At 49.1% G+C, this 24,419-nt stretch overlaps 1 protein-coding gene across 1 annotated transcript in view; it reads left to right on the forward strand.

The window, feature by feature from the left end:
• LOC138286373 (scavenger receptor cysteine-rich type 1 protein M130-like) overlaps nt 1-24,419 on the forward strand; it is a 793,269-nt gene that overhangs the window by 189,773 nt on the left and 579,077 nt on the right. Inside the window, exon 7 of the mRNA XM_069226532.1 lies at nt 5,676-6,207. Within this exon, the coding sequence (XP_069082633.1) occupies nt 5,676-6,207 (532 nt within the window). The remainder of the gene's footprint in view (nt 1-5,675; nt 6,208-24,419) is intronic.

Raw genomic sequence — 24,419 nt, forward strand, 5'->3', positions numbered from 1 at the left:
TCCTGTTTGGTTCACCTTAATTTCAATATTATTTTTTTCAGTTGTTATTTTCTGTAGGAAGCCCTTGTAGGATCTACACAAATTACCCCTTGCTGAATTCAGAATTGTGTCTACTTTTCAGAAATGTTTAGGTTTCTGGGATCCAGCATTGGTTTCACATCCATTTCTGTCACTGACTGGAAAGAGGCTGAAAGCACAAAAAATCATAAAAATGGGTTATGTCCCAGTAAAATGCCAAATTTGTGTTGAAAAATTAGGTTTTCTGATTCAAGACGGCCTTTTCCTGAAAGCTGGGAAGCTGGTTATTTTAGCACCGCAAACCCTTTGTTGATGCCATTTTCCGGGGAAAAACACAAGCCTTCTTATGCAGCCACTTTTTCCCATTTAAAAAAAAAAACAACTACATTTTCACTGTATTTTGGCTAATTTCCTGGCCTCCTTCAGGGGAACCCACAAAGTCTGGGCACCTCTAGAATCCCTAGGATGTTGGAAAAAAAGGACGCAAATTTGGCTTGGCTAGCTTATGTGGACAAAAAGTTATGAGGGCCTAAGCATGAACTGCCCCAAATAGCCAAAAAAAGGCCTGGCACAGGAGGGGGAAAAGGCCTGGCAGCGAAGGGGTTAAAAGGAAAAACAAAAAACATTTTTATAGAAGCTATGTGGCTACCCCTCACACATTCATGGCTCTACCCCTCACACATTCACAGCACTACCCTTCACACATTCATGGAGCTAGCTCTCACACATTAATGGCTGTACTCCTCACACTTGCACACCACTATCCCTCACTATCCCTCACACATTCACAGTACTACCCCTCACACATCCATGGCTCTACCACTCACACATTTATGACTCTACCCTCACACATTCATGGCTCTACCCCTCACATGTTCATGGTGCTACCCCTCACACATTCATGGTGCTACCCCTCACACTTTCATGGTGCTACCCCTCACACATTCATGGTGCTACCCCTTACACATTCATGTTGGTACCCCTCACACTTTCACTGCTCTACCCCTCACATTCATGGTGCTACCCCTTACACATTCATGGTGCTACCCCTCACACATTCATGGTGCTACCCCTCACACATTCATGGTGCTACCCCTTACACATTCATGGTGGTACCCCTCACACTTTCACTGCTCTATCTCTCACACATTCATGGTGCTACCCCTTACACATTCATGGTGGTACCCCTCACACTTTCACTGCTCTACCCCTCACATTCATGGTGCTACCCCTTACACATTCATGGTGCTACCCCTCACACATTCATGGTGCTACCCCTCACACATTCATGGTGCTACCCCTTACACATTCATGGTGGTACCCCTCACACTTTCACTGCTCTATCTCTCACACATTCATGGTGCTACCCCTTACACATTCATGGTGGTACCCCTCACACTTTCACTGCTCTACCCCTGACACATTCACGGTGCTACCCCTCACACTTTCACTGCTCTACCCCTCATACATTCACAGCTCTACCCCTCACAAATTCATGGCACCACACCTCAGACATTCATGGCGCTACCGCTCACACTTTCATGGCTCACTATGGAGTGCAGCTAGAAGGTCAGGCCAACAATACGGGACATATTTACAAACTTTCACGCAATGCAGCAAACTACCTAGCTGCGTTCCCTACATGAAAGGGTAGGAATTAGCTGTATTTAACACATTCCTGTCCTTTCCTTCAGCTGGTGCCCTTTTGGCTTCCTAGTGCCAACTCAGGCACCCCTGTGCTAGAGTCCCTGCTTTGTAGGTAGGATTCTCTTTTTGTGCAGGAAGGGGCCCCTTCCTCAGGAGCATTTTCCGCTTTGCTGCAGAGTGAAGCATGCATAGAAAGAGGAAACAACAAGGAGAAAAAAAACATTTCTGATTGTTGCACCTCCCAGATTTACCAGAGTTGGATGCATGGGAACACCCACGTTTCACCCAGGGAACGCCTCCGTTGTGCAGCGATTTGCACTGTGTTGCCTTGCTCCACATTTATCAAGCCATGCAGGGCCACGCAAAGTAGCATTGCGTAGCTTGATAAATCTTGCTTTAGTGTTGCGTCACTCTTGCACCCCTGGGGGTGGTACAAGGACGATGCAACACATTGATAAATATCCCCTGAATTCACAGAGTGTAACATAATTAATTCTAGAAGTTTTTTGTCCTGGCTGCTTGAAATCTGCTTGGGTATTCACTCTGGCAGCAAGGACTGGAGTGAGAAAGACAGAGAATGACGTAATTACACAGCTACTTACCTGTAATCTTCATTCTAGGCACAGTCCTATTTTACTCTGCCTCCCTCCCTCCCTGAGGCCTGGGTTCAAACAGCAGTTATTGTCTTCTAGGCTTGATGATTTACAGGAAGTACTCAGGCACAGCCCGCTGGTATATTTCACAGCAGGAAGTAGTAGGATGTTTGGATTGTTTTGTTTGTAGGAGTTTGGGAAATAGGATGGAAGTCCAGCAGTAAGCACTGAGATGCGGAAGACCGAATGTCAGGGTATTGAAGATTAAAAGTAAGTAAGCAGGTCAGAAGCGCTGCCAGCAAGATGTGGGCACATGACCTGTTGCCCCTTGGATATCTAAGCCTCTGCTCCCACTGTAGTAGTGCATGCAGAGCCACTACTTGGGCCTGGTGTCACTTCACCTACTGCACCTTGGAGAGCTACGCCTCTACTCCAATTGCAGTAGTGCAGCAGAGCTGCTGGTTGGGCCTGGTTTCACTGCACCTGCTGTACCTTGGAGAGCTACACCTCTGCTCTCACTGCAGTAGTGCATGCAGAACTACCGGCTGGGCCTGGTGTGACTGCACCGCCTGACCCTTTGATAGGTACTCCTCTGACAGAAAGGTTTGTACAATATTGGGAAATGTCATGTGTTGGAGGCTGGCCTGGTGTGTGGCGGACACCTATGGTGTTGGCACCTTATACTAGGTCCAGGCAACTCTTATTAGTAAGTGTCACAGTGTCTAGGAAGCCAGGGCTCGCTAGTGGCACCTGTGGTGAGCAGCCATTTCCAATACCGCAGTAGTCACACAGTAACTTATCACACGGAAGGAACCACACAGTGTTGCAAAAGCAAAGGTACTTTATTATAGTAATGCTGATCTACAGTACTATAGGCAATCCCCCCTTTCTGGAGGTAAGTACACACAAAATATACACAGCTAAGTACTAAGGATTAGCATAAAAACATTAGCAATAGCAAGAAATAGCAAGGGCCCTATGGAGAGCCAAACCATATACTGAAATAGTGGGATGCGAGAATTGGTCTTCCACCAGAGGATATGGAGTAGTTAGCCAAGGGCTGGGAAAGTATTAGACCCCAAGAGGGGAGTATCTAGACGGCCCCAGTGACCAGGGTAGTTACCTGGTCATCCCATGAGCTAACATGGGGACTTAGGATTGGAAAAATGCAAGAACAGGATCAAACCGGTGAAACCCAATGGTGGATTCTGGATGAAAAGGACTTTTAGAAGAAGGGGACAGAGTCCAGTCCATGCAGAAGTGTCCAGACGGGGCAGAAGGCGATACCCACCCTTTTGTGGGTGAAGATCTGGGACAACAGTGACTGGTGAAGGCCAGCTGCGGAGTACAGGAGCTGCAGAGGAGTCCCTGAAGTCATCTAGGAGCTGTCCCTCGAAGGTCGCCAGATTGCAGATGGGTCAGTGGTCAGAAGGACCACCATCAAGCACAAGCAAATGCAAGTTGAAGCTGAAGAAGATTTGCAGGGCTGGAGAGGACCAGTAAGGTCCTAGGGATTCGACCCTTGAGTCCGGGTTAACCCTGTGAAGGCAGGAAAGCCAGAAGAAGCAATCAGATCCCCCACTAGCAACCCAGTGGCAGCAGGCACAGTAAGTCACGGTGAGGCCCAGGCAGCACACTTGAAGAGGAGTCCTATGTCGCTGGAGCAGCAGAGAGGAGGCTGTCCTTGCAGGTGTAGAGAGCTGGAGGCTGGGGCTATTTGGAGCCTGAGTATCCCTTGGAGCCGGAGTCAACAGGCCTTGGTTGCTGCAACAGTTGTGGTGCACAGGGATTCTGTTCGGGAGGAAAAGGCAAGGGATTACTGTCTCCCAAGTTGGACAGAAGGCAAAGAGGACCCAGAGGACCCATCCGAACCACCCCCTGTGTTTCAAAATCTTTTCAGATCCAGAGGACAGCAGTCAGATGTTGTTGGCTTAGTTGCCTGCAGATGCAGGGGAGTGACTCCTTTACTCCAAGGGAGATTCCATCTTGCTTCATTGGGGCAGCTGAAGTCTTGCCAATCCCAGAGGATGCACAGCCATAGCAATGTTGCAAATTGATGACAGGAGCTGCGGAAGTAATGTTGCAGGGCGAGGTCATTCGGTGTTGCAGTTCTGTTCGGTTCCCATGAAGTCTAGCAGCAGTTCTGTTGAAGAGGAGTCCTGGTGGAGTCTTGCATGCCGAAGCTTGGGACTCACCCGCAACCGCAAGGGAGTCCCTAAACAGCCCAAAAAGGGGCTAGGTCACTTTGCAAGGTGCCCATCTTTCAGAGGGAGTCACTGACATCATCTGCCTAACCTGACCACTCATATGCTCCCAGGGACCTCTGCCCATCTTGGTTTAAAGATAGCAGAATCAAGTGGCCACCTGGAGGAGCTCTGGGCACAACCACTGGGGTGATGATGGATAGAGGAGCAGTCACTGCGCTTTGCTTTGAGTAGTTTCACACCAAAGCAGGGACTGGGGGTCTCTGGACTGGTGCAAACCAGATTATGCTAGAAAGGAACCAAATGTCCCCTTTAAACAAGCCGGTGGTGTGTGTGTGGGGGGGTATTTTCAAGGGAGAGGGGGTTGCACCCCTTTCCCACAGGAAATCCTTTTTCTGCCTTCCTCTGCTTGAGCTGGTCAAGCAGCAGGAGGGCAGAACCCCGTCTGAGTGGCTGCAACAGTGGGGGCTGCTTGCAGACCCTGGAAGACTGGTAGGAGAAATACTGTGGGGTCCTTGAAGAAGCCCCCAGAGTCCATGGAATTCTGCCACCAATACTGGCATCAGTATTGGGGTATGAATCCAACATGTTTGATACCAAACATGCCCATGTTCGGAGTTACAATTAAGTAGCTGGACCATAGGTAGTGACCTATGGCAAGTACATAGTTAAAATGGTCTCCCCACACTTATGAAGTCCAGGGAATTGGAAATGGAGTTCATAGGGGCATCGCTGCTCATGCAGGGGTGCCTTCACACTCAGGGACCTATACCTTGGCCTCTGGGCTAGGGGGGCCTTCCATAGGGGTGATTTACATTGTCCCTTGGTGTAGTGACCATCAGTGAAAGGGTGCATGCACCCTTTCATGCATGCTGCAAATGGCAGGCCTGCAGACACAGTTTGCATGGGCTCCCATGTGTGGCACACTACATGCTGAGGCCCATGGGAGATCCTTGGTGTACCAATGCCCTGGGTACCTGAGGACCTTCTACTAAGGACTTACAGGGATATACCCTTATGCCAATTGTGAGGTGTAAAGGTTCCCAAGGCAACCAAATTTGGAGGGAGAGAGCACAATCACTGGGGTCCTGGTTAGCAGGATCCCAGTGAAAACAGTCTAAGCACACTGGCAACAGGCAAAAAGTGGGGGTAACCATGCCACAAATAGTGACTTTCCTACATCATGATATTTTCTTTCTCTATTTCTCTTCAGCGCCTCTGTCGGTGGATCCGAAGACTTCAGATCAAAGCCTCATCATCAGAGGTGACGGGAAGGAAGTGTTTTGCCCTGTCGGCCTGGACAGTGTCCCCCAAGGTCCGCAAAGGCCTGTGATTGACCGCTGTGTCCTGGGGTCAACGGGCGTTACTTCAGGAAAGTGGTACTGGGAGCTCGAGATGGATCCCTCTAGGAGCCCAAAGATGCAGCCTAAGTCAGGAAACTTTTGGGAGCTGGGGGTCGCCAGCGCTTCAATAAGAAGAAACCCCCCCAGTTACCCTAACCCCACCTATGGCATTTGGGCTCTAATCGGGGACGGTGGGCAGTTTTCTGTATCTGATGAACTTTGGAGATTTCATTCATTTTCTGGTGTGCTTTACAATTTGGGGATTTTCGTAGACTATGAGGAGGGGCTGGTGTCTTTCTATGATGCCAAGAAAGGACAGCATATCTACACCTTCACCGCCAATTTTCAAGAAAATGTTTATCCTTACATCTGTCTTCGTGATGGAGTCCGCATTTCTCTGAAGTAATCTTGTGAAGGGTGACAACAGGTGCCTGATAATTGTTCTGTTTTTGATGGTATTTGTTCTGTCATCAGCATGAGAAAAAATATGAAATTACGAGAATGCCAAAATAAATAAAGCTGCAGAAAAGAGTAAGTTTATTCAATAAAAGGAAAATCCGCTTTGTCGAAAAGCAACTAAAACAAATGTTTCTTCTCATGTTTCTGAAAGTCAGTGATACAATTCCCACAAGAACTGAGAATCAGACGCTTTGCCATTGCCAGGTCAGATTTCTTGCACCTGCCGCACATCCCCTAACAGCGTCATGTATGCACCGTATTTACGACACAAAGCTCCATGGCACACGTTTTCACAGATGCGTCAAAAATTCCGACACATCTGTTGGTGCTAAACTCACACGTTGCTGGAGTAGCATTGTTAAACTGACCCAACTCCAGGAATGCAAGGAGTGTCCCATTGGAAAAATCCCTGTGTCCATTTTACGCCTGCTCTGAGCAGGCGGTAAACTTTTGTTGCAGTGAAGGTGCAGCGTCAGGTCTGTGTGGCTTTTTTCTAAGGAAATGCCTATCTTGAATGCATGATACCTGGCCCGGGTATAACGTGATGCAAGGCTTTACAAATTGACGCATTGGGCACAATTTGCTAGTTTATAAATATGGAGCAGTGTAATGCCCTGCTAGCGCTGCCGCTGCATAAACAAATTACGCAGCTGTGGCGCAAAGGGCTTGTAAATGGGGCCCGGCTCTGGGGCTACTGCACCTGCTGCACATATGGAAGCTAGGCCCCTAGCTAGTGTGTCCTGGGCCCAGGTGCAAGGAAGAAAATAGGACCCCTGGCTCCTGTTTGAAGTGTGAAATACAGCAACAATCAAGGCCTTTAGGCCCCGGAGCACCTGCAGCTGCAGCACTAATGGAGCTCCACCCTCTAGCCAGTGTATCATGGACCCAGGTACAAGGAAAGAAAGGGACCCCTGTTTGAACTGTTAAATACAGAAACACTCAGGACCTCTAGGCCCTGGCGCCAATGCTCCTGCTGCACCAATGGAAGCTCCACCCCTGCCAGGGTAGATGACTGACTCTGGGCACACTTCGATTTGTGGAAAAGGCTGCTTTATTCTGAAGTAAGTAGAGCTCACGGTGACATGTCCTTGTGAAGTCTCACTTATCAAACACTCCTGATATCACCCTCCCCAACTCTTTAACCTCCTCCCTCATCCTTTCCACAAACCACAACACAATTATACTAAACAATAACTCCAAGGGCTTCAGTTCCACCCTGCCCCACAAGGCCCAGCTGACTCTGTTTCTTACTTGTTGCAGTTCCTTCTCCCTATTTCTGATTCCCTGAACATTGCTGGCTCCTATTTCTTAATTTGAGCTTTCTTACCCACAACTAGGATAGCCCACCCCAGAGGTGCTCTTTCCGACCCTTTACTCTTCAGCTCATTGTTCTCCGCCCCCTTCATCCCGTGGATCATGTTTGTTCTATTGCCAGGAAGGGCAAGTGTCCCCCATTTGCCTGGATATCGGGACCAGAACTGACTGGCCACCTGCAGCACCCCCCTTGTGCTCGACTATACAGAACCCCAAGAACTCTCTAATACTTCTGTTTGTTCCCTGTTTATAGCCGTGGGCTTATGAGCCCCTCTACATAACCCCTCTCAACAGTAGCTGCCCTAGTTTATCCCGCATAAGTTTCAAGTCCTTCTTCAGCCCCATAAGCTGCAGCAGATCCATCACCCCAGATGGATTATTATCAAGCGAGTCTGTGAGCACCGTTCACCCTTTCCCCAAAGCCTGGGCAACAGCTGCCCCATGTCACACCCCTTCCATCTCATGCAATGTCTTTGTAGAACCATCACTTGTCTGTCTGTCACTCCCCTTCCATATCATGCAATGTCTTTGTAGATTCAACACTTGTCTGTCTGTCACACCCCTTCCATCTCATGCAATGTCTTTGTAGATCCATCACTTGTCTGTCTGTCACTCCTCTTCCATAGCATGCAATGTCTTTGTAGATCCATCACTTGTCTGTCTGTCACTCCCCTTCCATATCATGCATTGCCTTAGGAGACCCAACATGTTTCTGTCTGTCACTCCCCTAACATCTCATTCATTGCCTTAGAAGCCTCAGCACTTGTCTGTCTGGCACTCCCCTTCCATCTCATGCATTGCCTGAGCAGACCCACCACTTTTCTGTCACTTCCTTTCCATTTCATGCATTGTCCAAGATCTTACAATACTTGTCTGTCTGTCACACCCTTTCCATCTCATGCATTGACTTAGAAGACCCAACATTTGTCTGTCTGTCCGTCACTCTTCTTCCATCTCATGCATTGCCTTAGAAGACCTATCACTTTTCGGTCTGTCACTCCCCTTTCATCTCATGCATTGCCTTAAAAGACCCAACCCTATTCTGTATAACTATCTCTCCCTTTCCATCTCATGCATGCATTGCCTTAGAAGACCCATCACTTGTCCGTCTGTCACTCCACTAACATCTCATGCAGTGCCTTAGAAGCTCCAACAGTTGTCTGTCTGTTTATCACTCCCCTTCCATCTCATGCACTGTGTTAGAAGATTCATCACTTGTATGTCTGTCCCTCTCCTTCCATCACATACATTGCCTTAGAATATCCAACACTCGCTTGTCTGTCACTCCCCTTCCATCCCATGCATTGCCTGTTTGTCACTCCCCTTCCATCTCCTGCATTGCTTTAGAAGACCCAACACTTGCCTGTCTATCCGACACTCCCCTTCCATCTCATATATTGCCCTAGACTTCCCAACACTGGTCTGTCTGTTTGTCACTCCACTTACATCTCATGCATTGCCTTAGAAGACCCAACACTTGCCTGTCTATCACTGCCCACCTATCTCATGCATTGCCTTATCAGACCCAACTCTTGTCTGTATATCACTCTCCATCCACCTCATGCATTTCCTTTAGACTTCCCAGCACTGCCTTATCAGACCCATCACCTGGCTGTCTGTCCCTCTCCTTCCATCTCATACATTGCCTTCGAAGACCCAACACGTGTGTGTCAGTCTGACACTGCCCTTCCATTTCATGCATTGCCTTAGAAGATTCTACACTTGTCTATCTGTCTGTCTGACACTCCCATTTCAGATCATGCATTGCCTAAGACCTTCGAACACTTGTCTGTCTCTCACTCACCTTCCATCTCATGCATTGCCTTAGATGCCTTAGCATTTGTCTGTCTGTCGATCACCTTCCATCTCATGCATTGCTTTAGACCTCCCAACACTTGTCTGTTTGTCACTGCCCTTCCATCTCACGCATTGCCTTTCGAAGATTCAACACTTGTCTGTCTGTCTGTCTGTCTGACACTCCCCTTCCATCTCACGGATTGCCTTAGACCTCCCAACACTTGTCTGTCTGTCAATCACCTTCCGTCTCATGCATTGCTTTAGACCTCCCAACACTTGTCTGACTGTCACTTCCCTTCCATCTCACGCATTGCCTTAGAAGATTCAACACTTGTCTGTCTGTCTGTCTGACACTCCCCTTCCATCTCATGCATTGCCTTAGACCTCCCAACACATCTGTCTCTCACTCACCTTCCATCTCATGCATTGCCTTAGATGCCTCAGCATTTGTCTGTCTGTCGATCACCTTCCATCTCATGCATTGCTTTAGACCTCCCAACACTTGTCTGTCTGTCACTGCCCTTCCATCTCACGCATTGCCTTTGAAGATTCAACACTTGTCTGTCTGTCTGTCTGACACTCCCCTTCCATCTCACGGATTGCCTTAGACCTCCCAACACTTGTCTGTCTGTCAATCACCTTCCGTCTCATGCATTGCTTTAGACCTCCCAACACTTGTCTGTCTGTCACTTCCCTTCCATCTCAAGCATTGCCTTAGAAGATTCAACACTTGTCTGTCTGTCTGTCTGACACTCCCCTTCCATCTCATGCATTGCCTTAGACCTCCCAACACATCTGTCTGTCAATCACCTTCCATCTTATGCATTGCCTTAGACCTCCCAACACGTCTGTCTGTCATTGCCCTTCTACACCCGGGTTCCATAGAAGTCACAGTATCATTTCATGGTAGCTGATTCAAAGGCTGCACCAGACCATCATGTGCTGCCTCAGTCCTTCTCTTACTGTCAGCCTGTCAAGGGGTTTCTTTGCAACTTTTATGGACCATGGCATCTGCCTCACAATGCTTGGCCCATGGCAAACTAAACAGTGACATTAATTTGCCCGAACTTTGTTTCACTTTTCTCAATGTGCACTTTCTTCTCCCTGCTGCTTCTCTCAGAAAGTGTTTTAGTGCATTTAACTTTAAATTCTGCAAACATGACAACATGAAGAGAGAACTATAAGAAATCTGATGTCGTGGCTAGGACTTCTGGTTTCTCAGGTGCTAATGGCACTCAAAATCTGTTTGCCACCTCTTCTAACATCACCACCACCCACCTGCATTTGCCATGCTTGATTCTCATTCTATAAGAAATAAAATTGAGAAGGTGCAGCACCGCACGCCCTCTTTCACAACCCATTCAAAAAGTTGCTGAGACTTTTAAAGCCTACCCAAAGTGACTGAGCATCCACCTGCATTGCCTTGTGGATGAAGAGTTAATCCTTTGGTATCTGCAGGGCACACATTTTATTCCTTGTACTATATCTTAGAGAGGTACAAACTGGCATCAGGGAGCTGCATACAAACTGCAAGACATATGTGTGAGGCTTCACTCTTTGTAAAGTATTTCAGCCCCCTACAATTTAAAAAGGGTGGTTTATATAGTCAAAAAGACATGCACAGTCACAGCAGAAAAAACAAACAGTTCTATACCCTGGGAGGCGACTTTTAATAAATTAAAAGGAATGGTAGTGACAGTGGTTACTTTCAATGAATGGAAAAGTTGGTGGATGAAGTACTCTTGAGATGGCAGTGGTAATATCCTCTGTCATCCCGATTGGCACTACTCTATTCTTGAGACTCTAAATCAGGTCCAAGGTATGTGTAGGCACACCAGATGGTAACTCTCCAGAGGGGGGCCAGAGATACTGAAGATGATGGAGGAAGATACCACTCACTGAGTATATACAGCTGCCATGGTTGGATCAAACTTTGGAGTACTTCAATCAATCATTCGATTTGAATGGTGTGGCTAATCACCCAAGCGGGTATCTAGGCGCTTGCAGGGTGCGAGAGACTCAGTCAAGTGACCAGGTCTTGAGGGCTTTTCGGAATTCCAGTAGAGATCCAGAGCTACAGGGGGCGATTGTTCCTTCTTCTCACATTGTGATAGGAGAAGGAGCATCCTCCTCATGTGCTTCTGTTGATGTGGAGGGTGTAGTCAAGTGAGAGGGAGGTGGAATATAGTTGTCTGGCCGGTTGATGTAAGCCGGTCCTAGATTGTGAACGGCCTTGTATGTGTTGGTGAGTTGCCTGAATTGTCATCCCTTCCGTATTGGGAACCATGGGAGTTTTGTGAGGTGAGGGAGATGAGGGTCCATCAGGGAAGGTTAAGCAGGAGTCTGGCTGCGGCATTCTAAATGGAGTGTAGTCTCTGGAGTAGTTGTGCAGTGATCCCTGATTAGAGAGTACTGCCGTAGTCCAGTCTGCTGGTGATGAGTGATTGTGTGACAGTGAGTCAAATGTCCAGGGGGAGCCCTTGAAGATCTTTCATAGCATGCAGAGAGTTAAGAAGCAGGCAGATCTGGGAACCTATGGTCAGTTTGCAGTTGAGGTTATTGCAGAGGTTTCTGTTGTGGTTAGACAGGAAGGTGCTGGCCCATGCTGGCCCTAGTTCCATTGGCCACCAAGTATTCCAGAGGGTTGATGCTGTCGCAGAAGATCAGTATTTATGTTTGTAGGTGGCTGGCCTGGCTTATCGTGGGTACCTTGTGGTACTTACACCCTGTGCCAGGTCCAGTTATCCCTTATTAGTAGAATAGAGGTGTTTCTATCAGCTTAGGCTGATAGAAGGTAGATATGGCAAAGCAGCTTAGGCTGAACTAGGAGACATGCAACGCTCCTACTATACCACCTATATCATATAGCACAATATCACAAGAAAACACAATACTCAGAGTTCCTAAAAATAAAGGTACTTTATTTTAGTGACAATGTGTCAAAAGTATCTCAGAGGATACCCTCACTTAGGAGGTAAGTAATATACACAAATTATATGTACACAAACCCAAAACAGGTAAGTAACAGTAAGACAATTAGTGCAAACAATGTAGAATCACAATAGGATGCAATAGGTAGACATAGGTCTAGGGGCAACACAAACCATATACTCCAAAAGTGGAATGCGAATCACAAATGGACCCCAGGCCTATGGGAAGTTGTAGAGGGTTGCTGGGAATGTAAGAAAACAGTAATGGTGTCCAAAATACCCCACCCCAGGACCCTGAAAAGTAGGAGTAAAGTCACCCTACGACCCCAGAAAGACACAATAGTCGTGATAGGGGATTCTGCAAGAACCACAAGCACCAGCAAAACACTGAAGACGGATTCCTGGACCTGAGGACCTGTAAAGGAAGGGGATCAAGTCCAAGAGTCGCAATAGTGTCCAGGGGGGGCAGTAGCCCAGGAAAACCCGGATGAAGGTGCAAAAGGGCTGCCTCTGCGTGGAAGAAGCTGAAGATTCTTCAACAACTAAAAGGGCTAGGAACTTCTCCTTTGGATGGAAGATGTCCTATGGCGTTCTGGATGTTGCAGAAGTGTTTCCTGGCAGAAATACCACAAACAAGCCTTGCTAGCTGCAAGGGCTGCGGTTGAGGTTTTTGGGTGCTGCTTGGGACCAGGAAGGACCAGAATGTCGCCCCTTGGAGGAGGAGACAGTGGGGGCGCTCAGCAACTCAGAGAGCCCCCTGCAGAATCAGGCAGCACACGCAGAAGTACCGGAAGAGGCACTTAGAAGATCTGTGAACTCAGAGTCACAAAAGGAGGGTCCCACGACGTTGGAGTCCAATTCAGTGGGTTGAGCACTGCAGGACGGAGTGCTGGGGACCCAGGCTAGGCTGTGCACAAAGGAATCCTTGGAGAAGTACACAGAAGCCGGAGCAGCTGCAAATCATGCAGTGCACAGGTTTGCTGTCTGGCGTGGGGAGGCAAGGACTTACCTCCACCAAATTTAGACAGAATGGCCACTGGACTGTGGGAGACACTTGAACCCAGCTCCTGTGTTCCAGGGACCACAGATTCTTCGACAGAATCTTCCCCCTGCTAACACAGGCACCAAAAGACTGCAACACTGGTCCTCTGGGTCTCCTCTCATCCTGACGAGCATGGTCCCTGGAACACAGCAACTCTGTCCAAGTGACTCCCACAGTCCAGTGACTCTCCAGTCCAAGTTTGGTGGAGGTAAGTCCTTGCCTCCTCACGCTAGACTGCAAAGCTGTGTACCGCATGATTTGCAGCTGCTCCGGCTCCTGTGCACTCTTCCAGGATTTCCTTCATGCACAGCCAAGCCCGGGTCCCCAGCACTCCGCCCTGCAGTAAACAACCTTCTGAGTTGTCCTCTGGCGTCGTGGGACTCCCTTTTGGGACTTCATGTGGACTCCGGTTCACTTTACTTCCAAGTGCCTGTTGAGGTACTTCTGCGGGTGCTGCCTACTTCTGTGAGGGTTCTCTGAGTTGCTGAGCGCCCCCTCTGTCTCCTCCTCTAAGTGGCGAAATCCTGGTCCCTCCTGGGCTCCTGCAGCACCCAAAAACCTCTACTGCAACCCTTGCAGCTAGCAAGGCTTGTTTGCGGTCTTTCAATCTTCATCACGACGTGGGACATCTGTCTTCCAAAGGAGAAGTTCCTAGTCCTCTTCGTTCTTGCAGAACTCCAAGCTTCTTCCAGCCGGAGGCAGCTTCCTTGCACCTTCAGCTGGCATTTCCTGGGCTCCTGCTCCCTCTCGACACTGTTGCGACTATTGGACTTGGTCCCCTTATCTTACAGGTACTCAGGTCCAGAAATCCACTGTTGTTGCATTGCTGGTGTTTGTTCTTCCTGCAGGAATCCCCTATCACGACTTCTGTGCTCTCTGGGGGTAGTAGGTGCACTTTACACCTATCTTTCAGGGTCTTGGGGTGGGCTATTTTTCTAACCCTCAATGTTTTCTTACAGTCCCAGCGACCCTCTACAAGCTCACATAGGTTTGGGGTCCATTCGTGGTTCGCATTCCAACTTTTGGAGTATATGGTTTGTGTTGCCCCTATACCTATGTGCTCCTATTGCAATCTATTGTAATTCTACACTGTTTGCATTACTTTTCTTGCTATTACTTCCCTAATTTTGGTTTGTGTACATATAACTTGTGTAGATATCTTACCTTCTTACTGAGGGTACTCACTGAGATACTTTTGGCATATTGTGATAAAAATAAAGTACCTTTAATTTTAGTATATCTGTGTATTGTGTTTTCTTATGATATTGTGCATATGACACCAGTGGTATAGTAGAAGCTTTACATGTCTCCTAGTTCAGCATAAACTGTTTTGCCATAGCTACCTTCCATCAGCCTAAGCTGCTAGAACACCTCTACTAATAAGGGATAACTGGACCTGGCACAAGGTGTAAGTACCTCTGGTACCCACTACAAGCCAGGCCAGCCTCCTACACTTGCTTCCAGGGAAACTATATTTTTTTGAATAAGGAATAGTTCAGAGGTTGCCCAGTCCTGCCATTGGGTCATCCAACGCCCGCATGACCTAGACATTTGTTCTGTACCACGGAGAGCCAGTTAGGCAGAAACTATTAGACAGAAAAATAATGCTTGGCCTAAATCCCACTAGACAACTGGGAAAATATTTTAAGAACAAAAAAGGAATGAATGTGGAATGAGCCTGTCCTGACACCCAGGCTCCAGAGTTTTGCTGCCTCTCCTAGGGAAGAGATTCAGACATTTACTAAACATCTGTTTATGTCAAGTGGGCAGAAAGCCCACCAGACAACTAGGTAAAAAACATTGAAAAGGATTGGGGTAGGCTACCAGCCTATCTTGGTATCTGATTATCCCTAGGCACTATACACTTTTTGTGACCCGAAGGACACAGAATGTAAAGTTTACCTCATATCTGCCTGCCAGATAGATGTCAAAATTAGTCAAAGAAATCCCAGTTTCCTCTCACCTGTCATGGGGGGTGGCTAGACTATGTGCCAACCCTATTACCACTGAGTATTTCTGAAAAACGGAGACCCTTGGAATCCCATATTACCTGCTAGGTACACGTGAAAGACATCTGCTTTATTTTTATTAATAACTGCATAAGGGATTTCAACCACTGGCTGAAATTTATTCCCACAACATTTGCATAATTAGACATATTGCTGTACATGCTGCTGTGTGGTCCTTTCCAAACAATACATGAACATTTAACCTGGTCAGTTGCAGTTTGATGGCTCACATAAGAGATATGTGAATAACCCCCTTGTGTTGCACAAGCTCTGATCTTTAAGCTGCCTCTAAGATGCATCACAATATGGAAGAAACTTCAGCAGTCTGTGTTTTGGTTGAATCTACAAATTATTTTTATTAAAAAACTGAAATAAGAGAAAAATCGATTATATAGTCACCTGGCATCTGCCAAGGAGTGGGGCTCCCTGAGGAAAAGCGGCAAGTACATTGATACCCAATGTTCAGGCATTTGTGGAATCAGGCATTTATCCAAAAGGGTCACTAGTCTCACTGCTAGGAGCCAGGGTGAGCTCATGGTGACCAGAGAAACTGAGAGCTGATGGCCAGCAAATGTAGGGCATCAGAGATGAGTTCTCTACGATGAGAGCAGTTTTATCAAAATCACTCCTTTGGCTGCAAGACGGAAACTTCCTGTCCACATGTCCAATAATGTCAATACAAAATGGAAGTCTTGGGTGACGTCAATGATGCTATGTGCTACGTGTTTGCATTATTTCATTAGCAGGTGTTGTCGAGTCAGTTTGAGGCTGTTCTACAACAGGTCCATCCCTATTGGCAAACGTATGACCCACCTAGCCGGAGCTCTTGGTAGATAGGAGTGGTTACCATAAAAAAAAGACTAGTCTTACGCAGTGCCACTTATACATAGACAGCCACTTCAACATAGACAGCCACTCTAACACTCCGACCGCCACGGCGGTAGAAACAAACACCGCAGCGGTAACCGGCAACAGACAGGCGGAGGACAAAGTACCGCCCACCGTACAACAACAGGCATATCCGCCACCATTTCCGTGGCGGAACCAACGCTATCAAAAGCACGGCGGAAACAGTACACAGAATGGAAAACACTCACCTCTCGACACCCAACGAGGAACCAGGACGCCATGGAGCCCGAGTTACACGTACTGCCCATGCTGGTCTTCCTCCTGTTGTATTAGGACAGACACCATCGACGACCACGGTGAGTACTGCACCTACAACACAGGGGAGGGGGGAGGGAAAAGAGAGTGACACACACACGCAACACGCAATACCCCCACCCCCACCCACAACACCATACACACAAATACATGCAGCAACATTGCATTTACATCCCTCCATCCCCTGGAAGAATGCAAGGACAACATTAAATGATTATAACAATCATAATCATGATAAATCAGAAAGTGAAAGTTCAAAAATCTGTATATACAAATATGTACACCAACTACACAAGTCCGGATAGTGTACCAATCATTGTCCGTGGACCAGTGGACCCAAAATGCATGGGAGAAGCCCACACAACATACCTGACTCGAAACGGAGAGAACACTGCAGGGGCATCAGATAGAAATAAATTAAACAAGCACCTCAGGGGGAAGGGGGTGGGGGGCACCTAAACCGGATGAACGCACGACGCCACTGCTGCAAGAGGGGGCACCATGCCCATTGCTGTATCCTGGGGAGTGCAAAGCCACTGTCTCTCAAGTCTTTCCAGTAGGTGGTTTGCCCACTGCTCTATCCCGGGGAGTGCAAAGCCACAGTATCTCAAGTGGATAACAGTCTCCACTGGTTCTGGAGTGGGCATAGTGCCCAGAGTGCTTCATCCTGCCAAGGACTGAGGTAGTGGATGTGATTCTCCACTGGTTCTGGAGGGGGCATTGTGCTCAGAGTGCTTCATCCTGCCAAGGACTGAGGTAGTGGATGTGATCCTCCACTGGTTCTGGAGGGGGCTTTGTGCCCAGAGTGCTTCATCCTGCCAAGGACTGAGGTAGTGGATGCCTTTCTCCACTGGTTCTGGAGGGGGCATTGTGCCCAGACTGCTTCATCCTGCCAAGGAATGAGGTAGTGGATGCCTTTCTCCACTGGTTCTGGAGGGGCTTTGTGCCCAGAGTGCTTCATCCTGCCAAGGACTGAGGTAGCGGATGCCTTTCTCCACTGGTTCTGGAGGGGGCATTGTGCCCAGAGTGCTTCATCCTGCCAAGGACTGAGGTAGTGGATGTGATTCTCCTCTGGTTCTGGAGGGGGCTTTGTGCTCAGAGTGCTTCATCCTGTCAAGGACTGAGGTAGTGGATGCCTTTCTCCACTGGTTCTGGAGGGGGCATTGTGCCCAGAGTGCTCCACATGCAGTGTGGCCGGTACCATTCCCTCTCCTGGGTGTATGTGCCACAAGATTGCCTAGGAACAGGTAGCATGATACGCCATGGAGGCAGAGACATACCCCACCCTGCTGCTGCTTCACCTCCCACCTGCAGGTGCAAACAGTGATGAAAGTCATGCTCATGGAAGTTGGCCAGGGTCCAGGAAGTCTCCTCCAGCCTCGGACGGCTGACCACTGGGGATGGTAGCCATGTCAACGGTGGTGCCACTGTCCGAGCACGTCGTGGGGCTGGTGGCTGTGCTTGCGGCGGTGTCTGTGGCGGCGGTGCTGGCAGTGGTGCATGTGTCAGCACCTGTTGAGGGACACAGCTGGACATCTCCTGAAGCCTCGGACGGCCCCCCACTGGGGAAGATGCTGGGGACTGTTGCTGAGGCTGCAGACATGCAGGTGGTGGTGCAGGTAGCAGTGCAGGTGGTGGTGCTGGTGGCGCTGCTGGCGGCGGTGCTGGTGGCAGGGCATGTTGCAGTGTTTGCCGCCGGACAGGTTGGTGTAGTCGTTGACAGAAGGGGTGACACTTGTCCCTCAGTCGGTGCCACCGTGCCCTGTCCTGACCTGCTCTTCTGCTTTTGTCCCTTCCCCACCTATGATGGTGCCGCAGGTGTCTTGCAACTGTCCCCTTTTGTTTTGGTGGAGCCCTTGGTGGCTCGTAGGTGCGGCTTCTCCCTCTGGGATGTGGGCACCTTCTTCACCTTGGCAGGTGGCGGAATGTCCTTGGCCTCGCAAGGTGGTACACTGGCAGCTCTGATGGGTGGCGCACTCGATGACCCCGCAGTTGCTGGGCCCCCTCTGCCGGGGGATTTGGTGGCTGAGGTGCTGGGCTGGGACTTGGAAAGCCCGGCCCTAGGGAAAGGACGGGGGGGAGGTGAAGGGAAGAGGTCAAAGTTTGCCAGGAAAAGTTTTTTTAGACACACTGGGATGGGAAGATGGAGGGGGTTTGGGAGTGGAGAAAGAGGTAGTGGTTGAAGGAGGTGTACGTTTGCTGAATTTGGGTGAAGGTGCATGGGCCGGAGGCTGTTGTGAGGTGGATGGCTGTTGGGTGGGTGTGTGCATGCATTTGTGTACTTTGGGAGGAGGGCTCACAGACACACTGGGAGAGGACACTGGGGATGTGTGCATGGTAGTGGGGTGGTGATTGCACGTGAGCGGTGTGTGGTGATGGGTGTGCTGGTGATGGAGGTAGTGGCTGAGGATGTAGTGCATGCAGGTGTGAGTGGAGACGAGACAGGACGGTAGGAGGAGGACGTGGAGGAGGGGGACACAGTTGAGGCAGCGAATGTTGCTGTGTCTGCATGGGTATGGCGCTTTTGTGAGTGCTTGTGGGATGTGTGGTCCTTATGTTTGCCATGTCCACTCTTGTGTGTTGATGAGTGTACATGCTGGTCTGATGGTGTGCTTGGGATAGGCTGAGGTACAGGGGATTAGGTCTGGGTGGAGGAAGTTGGAGGGGGGAGGCTGGACACAGGGACAATGGCTGCCATCAGTGCTGAGGCCAGAGCCTGAAATGCTCTCTGTTGGCCCGCCTGCCCAGAATGAATGCCGTCCAGGTATGCATTTGTTTGTTGCAAATGCCTCTCAACACCCTGGATGGCATTCAAAATGGTAGATTGCCCAACAGTGAGGGATCTCAGGAGGTCAATAGCCTCCTCAATGAGGGCAGCAGGGCTGACTGGGGCAGGGCCTGAGGTGCCTGGGACGAAGGAGATGCTCACCCTCCTGGGTGAGCAGGCACGGGACACACGCTGAGGGGCTGCTGGGAGGACGGTGCTGGTAGGGGGTGTGGCGGCTGTACCTGTTGATGCGGTGGGCACAGAGGTGTCCACCACCGCAAGGGAGCTCCCATCAGAAGAGGAGTCAATGGTGTCTGATCCTGTCGCCGTCGTGGAGCTCCCCTCGCCCTCCGTCCCACTGGTGGCTTCAGACTCTGTTGCTTCACCCTCCAGGGCCAAGTGGTTTGCAGCTCCCTCCTGCTCCGGTGCCACTGCTCCTCCGCCAGATGATGCTATTGCACGCAAGAACAGGTCGACAAAACGAAAAGGGGGGAGAGACAGAAGAAACACATGTTCAGTGCATGCAACACCACTACCGTTGGCGGACACACACACACAGGGAGCACCGCCTCTGCACTAAGCCATGCACTAACAGTTCCTAGCAAATTCACATGGCCATGGGGGACGAGTCCTAAGCCCAATTGCTGCACACCTGGAAGTCACAGGAGCCTGACTAGGTGTAGATGGCTATTACCAGTAGTGGGGTTGGGGTGTCACAGAGCCTGCCTAACAAGAGACCTTGCCTGCCAAGTTCGCCCTGGCCCAGGGGAACCCACAGCCCACCTCCCCCACCCAGACACCTTGTAATGCGTGCAGAGTCAGCTGAATTAGAGTGTACTCACCCCCTGGTGGCTGCTGTGATGCCCTCAAGTGCCCATCCAACTCCGGATAGGCCACCGCCAGAATCCGGTACATCAGGGGGGTCATAGTGCGACGGGCACCCCTTCCACATTGGGAGGCCATTCCCAGCTGGGCCTCCGCTGTCTTCTTGCTCCAGCGGCGCAGGCCTTCTCATCGTTTACGGCAGTGGGTGGTCCGTCTATGGTAGACCCACAGGATATGGACGTCCTTGGTGATGGCTCGCCAAATACCCTTCTTCTGGTGGGCACTGACCTAGAGGAAAAGTGAAGTAAAAAAGGATGTTTCTATCCCGTACATTTCAACTCATGCATTGCCAAACACCTCCCACCCTGGCCCTGCCATACATACACACACAATCCTGACATGCTGGCCTGCCCCCCTCCCCACCCTCTTCCATCCACGACACTCCATCCACCATGCTCACAGTGTATTCACCTGTTTGTCTGGAGGACCGGACAGTTGCGTGTACTGGGGGAGGACCCCATCCACCAGTTTCTCCAACTCCTCCGAAGTGAAGGCAGGGGCACTTTCTCCAGACACTGTAGCCATTGTCGCTTCCAGACAAAGGTCACAGCAGCAGCTTGCAGTGTAGGTCCTCTCCTGTTGAAGGTCAGGTATTAAGTGAGTGAACATTAAGAAAATGGCGGTCACGTCCGCAGCGGTGCGTACCATCACCGCCGGCGTACATCGTCATTTGCTCCTGGGACCCATAGGGTCCAATGTTAACCAATGCTGAATTGCACCGCGGTCTTCGACCGCCCTCCGTGACAGTGTACAACGCCAGTGCAGTTACCTCATTTCCCCTTGTCCCGCCTTACAGGTCAGGCAGGCGCCATTTCAGGGGGCCACAGGGGATGGGAAAAAACTGCGTCACACCTATCTAGGCCTAGGACACAGACAGATACCGGCACATTGCGATTTACCTACATTTTAGAAAATAACACATTGTGATACCTAAGTGTTGGATGGCCCTCTGCTTGCTGTTCTCCTCCATAGGGCACGTCTGCTGGGGCAGGTGATGAGATGGCGGCATCCTCCGGTGTACAGACCCCTGGTGGAACTGTCGACAATGGAAGAGAGACACATCATTATCACATACAGACTTGATCATACAACAATCCTGGAACTGTGTGCCCAGTTGGAGGCAGAACTGATTTCAGTTATCCGCCATCCCACAGGAATCCCCCCTCTAGTGCAGGTTCTGTCTGTCCTCCATTTCCTGGCCAGTGGGTCTTTTTAAACAACAGAGGCCATGGCATCAGGCAATGTTTTCTAACGTGTTGTCCAGAGTGTGGTCTGCCCTGCTGAAACACATGTGCAGCTACATCGTTTTCCCTCAAGTGGAGGATTTGCCTACAGTGAAAGGTGACTTCTATGCCCTGGGACATATCCCCAACATCATTGGTGCCATTGATGGTACACATGTGGCATTTGTCCCCCCCGCAAGAAAGAACAGGTGTACAGAAACCGGAAAAGCTACCATTCGATGAATGTGCAGATGGTGTGTTTGGCAGACCAGTACATCTCCCATGTGAATGCCAAGTATCCTGGCTCTGTGCATGACGCTTACATTTTGAGGAATGCGTTGACCCTGTCGACAATTCTCCGCCATAGCTCCATCTTCCTTGCAATGGAGATCTGCTGCACCTGTGATCCGAATAGCTGTGGCTCTACCCGGATGATTTCCTCCACCATGACCCTGAGCTCCTCCTCAGAGAACCTGGGGTGTCTTTGAGGTGCCATGATGTGGTGTGGGTGATGTGTGAGGTGGTGTCTTGGTTGTGAAGTGTGAGGGGATGTGTTGGTGTGTGTTGTTTGAGGTGTGTGGATGTTGTATGAGTGATGGTGTTGTGTGTCTGTGGATGCTGGTGTTGTGTTAGGTAGTCTCTCTCTGGCCTTCTTTCAGAATTTTGGTTGTAAGGGTTTGTGGGTGATGTGGGTGCGTGCTTTATATTGGATTGGGTGTGTGGGTGTGGTGTTTGTATGTGTGTCAGGTGTGTGTATTTTGAATTGTCCAATGTGGTTGTGTTTTGTAAATTTGTGTGTATTTTGAGTGCGGCGGTGTTTACCACCGTTGGAATACTGCGGTTGAAGAATCGCCGTGTTGACTCATGGGTTGTGATACTGTGGCCGTGTTCCTTTTGGTGTGACGGTGTAGGTTTTGGTATCGCCAGTTTATCACTGACGTTTGGTGTGGCGGACTTGTGTGGGTGTCTGTATTGTGGCAGATTCCGAGCTGTGAGTCGTAATACCTGTAGCGGCATTCCGCTGCTGCAGTGGTATGTTAGCAGTCTTCTGCACGGCAGAAGGCGGGATTTACTTCCAGGGTTGCAATGAGGGCCTTTGTCTCTTGTCATTATCTTATTCATTGTAGCTCACACATTTTATCACAGGTTGCAGTCTTTTCAGTAAATGTAATGAAAACTGTTCTGCATCATCTTTCTTGCCTATGTGTGTGTAAGGAACTAATTTCTAACAAGAGAAAAGCGTAAGACTTGTTCCACCACAATTTTACCTGAGAGGATTTCAGGATCCATGTGCTAGGCTGCCAGAAATCACCATTACTGTTTGCGTTTTGGTGAGGTTCTGCTAGAAAGCCAGAAGGGTTGAGCGGACAGCTGCCAACTGTTGTGGGAGTTACTCAGTCATCTACAACCAGATCAGAGGGAGGTGCTGCTGCCCTAATCCAGCAGTCTCCTAGAGCTATGAGAGTCCTTAAGACATGGCACCACCAACAATGGCGTAGGCACTAATTTATGAGACTCCTGAGTACCTCTGTCTCACACACACTAACGTACCCTAAAGTACCAATATACCGAAAGGTCCGTGGTCTTAGGAACAATCATCCTAAGATGAATAGGAGTGCCTATCTAGACTGTAGGTTTACTCATTCCCCCATTGGTGTTCTCGACTCCGATACCCTTTCCTCCAAATGGTAAATGCCATACACATCCTGGAAAACTGCAGACAAGAACTTTCACAGTTTTTCTCACCAATGGTTTAACTGATGATGGTGGGAAAGTCACATATGTTGTGGAATCTCATGAAGTATACCAAACAGAAACATTTTATTCTTGTGTCACCTTTCCTGAACTGAACGACAATTCACACACATTTTGAACTTACAGAATAGCAAACTTACCACAGTGGTACCTAGCTTATTAACATTTAGAAATACCACTTTCTTATCAAGAACATCAAAACTTGTTCAATGGTGCCCTTCCGCATGTAACACAACCCATGGAATTAGGTCCTTTAAGTAATTACAGGTCAACCTGGCCCACGTTTGCCATGCACACACCACATCCCGGAGTGCAGGCTATGCAAGTAGCTGACATATGCACACTTGACAATGACCTAGTAACAAACTACGGATGAGTTATACAGTTCGTAATGCAGACTTTGAACACCGCCCCAGTGAGTGCTGCTCCAGCTGTCCATCAATTAGCAATTACAGGAAGTCATTCTCAAACAATACACTCAATAATGGGAAAAGGACCCACGGAACGGGAAAATATTACGTTCTGGATAGTACAAAAAACAAATCAGCTGGAAGCAGTATTCCCCCATACAGGACCCCAAAATAAACATAGAATTCTCACATTGTGCTTGCCATTTGGAGTGGTTCCCTCAGTAGAGGACTGAGCCATTTGGGGTTCAGTCTTTGCTGCAACATATACTACCACACATGGTACCCTGACACTTGAAAATTTGCCAGAGGTGTTAAAACAAATTTTAAATGAACAAAGGGCAGATCCAGCCCTAAAATTGGCGAATAAACTGAAGCATATCTTCGACACAGTCTCCCCAATGATATCATGAAACAGTAAAGAGGAAGCAGCAGCTTTGGTCATTCGCAAACGGCTCTGGGTGATTCCTCAACAGATCCAAGAGCACCAGCTGGCAAAGATTATCTCCGAGACCTATACTAGTATAGGTCAGGATAGGCAGGAGGCCAGACCAACTAAACCACAAATTCAGAGCACCACCCCTAAAGAAGGTACTAAAAAAGCATAAGAGGGTTCTATAAAATGCTAGGAGAAACAAAAACAAAACAACGACAAAAGAAGTCAGACAGAAGATTCTCTGCATTTGGAGACCTCTGAACAAAGATATAGGCCCTCATAATGAACACGGCGGTCGACACCGCCGTGTTCATGCTGGTGGTCAAAACACTGACCGCCAGCGTCCCCGGATCCCCGCGGGCCATATTAGGAACATTCCTCTGGGCCGGGGGACGGAAACATTGTTTTCACCCGCCGGCCCAGAGG

Source organism: Pleurodeles waltl, chromosome 3_2 (genome assembly GCF_031143425.1).
Source record: "Pleurodeles waltl isolate 20211129_DDA chromosome 3_2, aPleWal1.hap1.20221129, whole genome shotgun sequence".
Taxonomy (NCBI): domain Eukaryota; kingdom Metazoa; phylum Chordata; class Amphibia; order Caudata; family Salamandridae; genus Pleurodeles; species Pleurodeles waltl.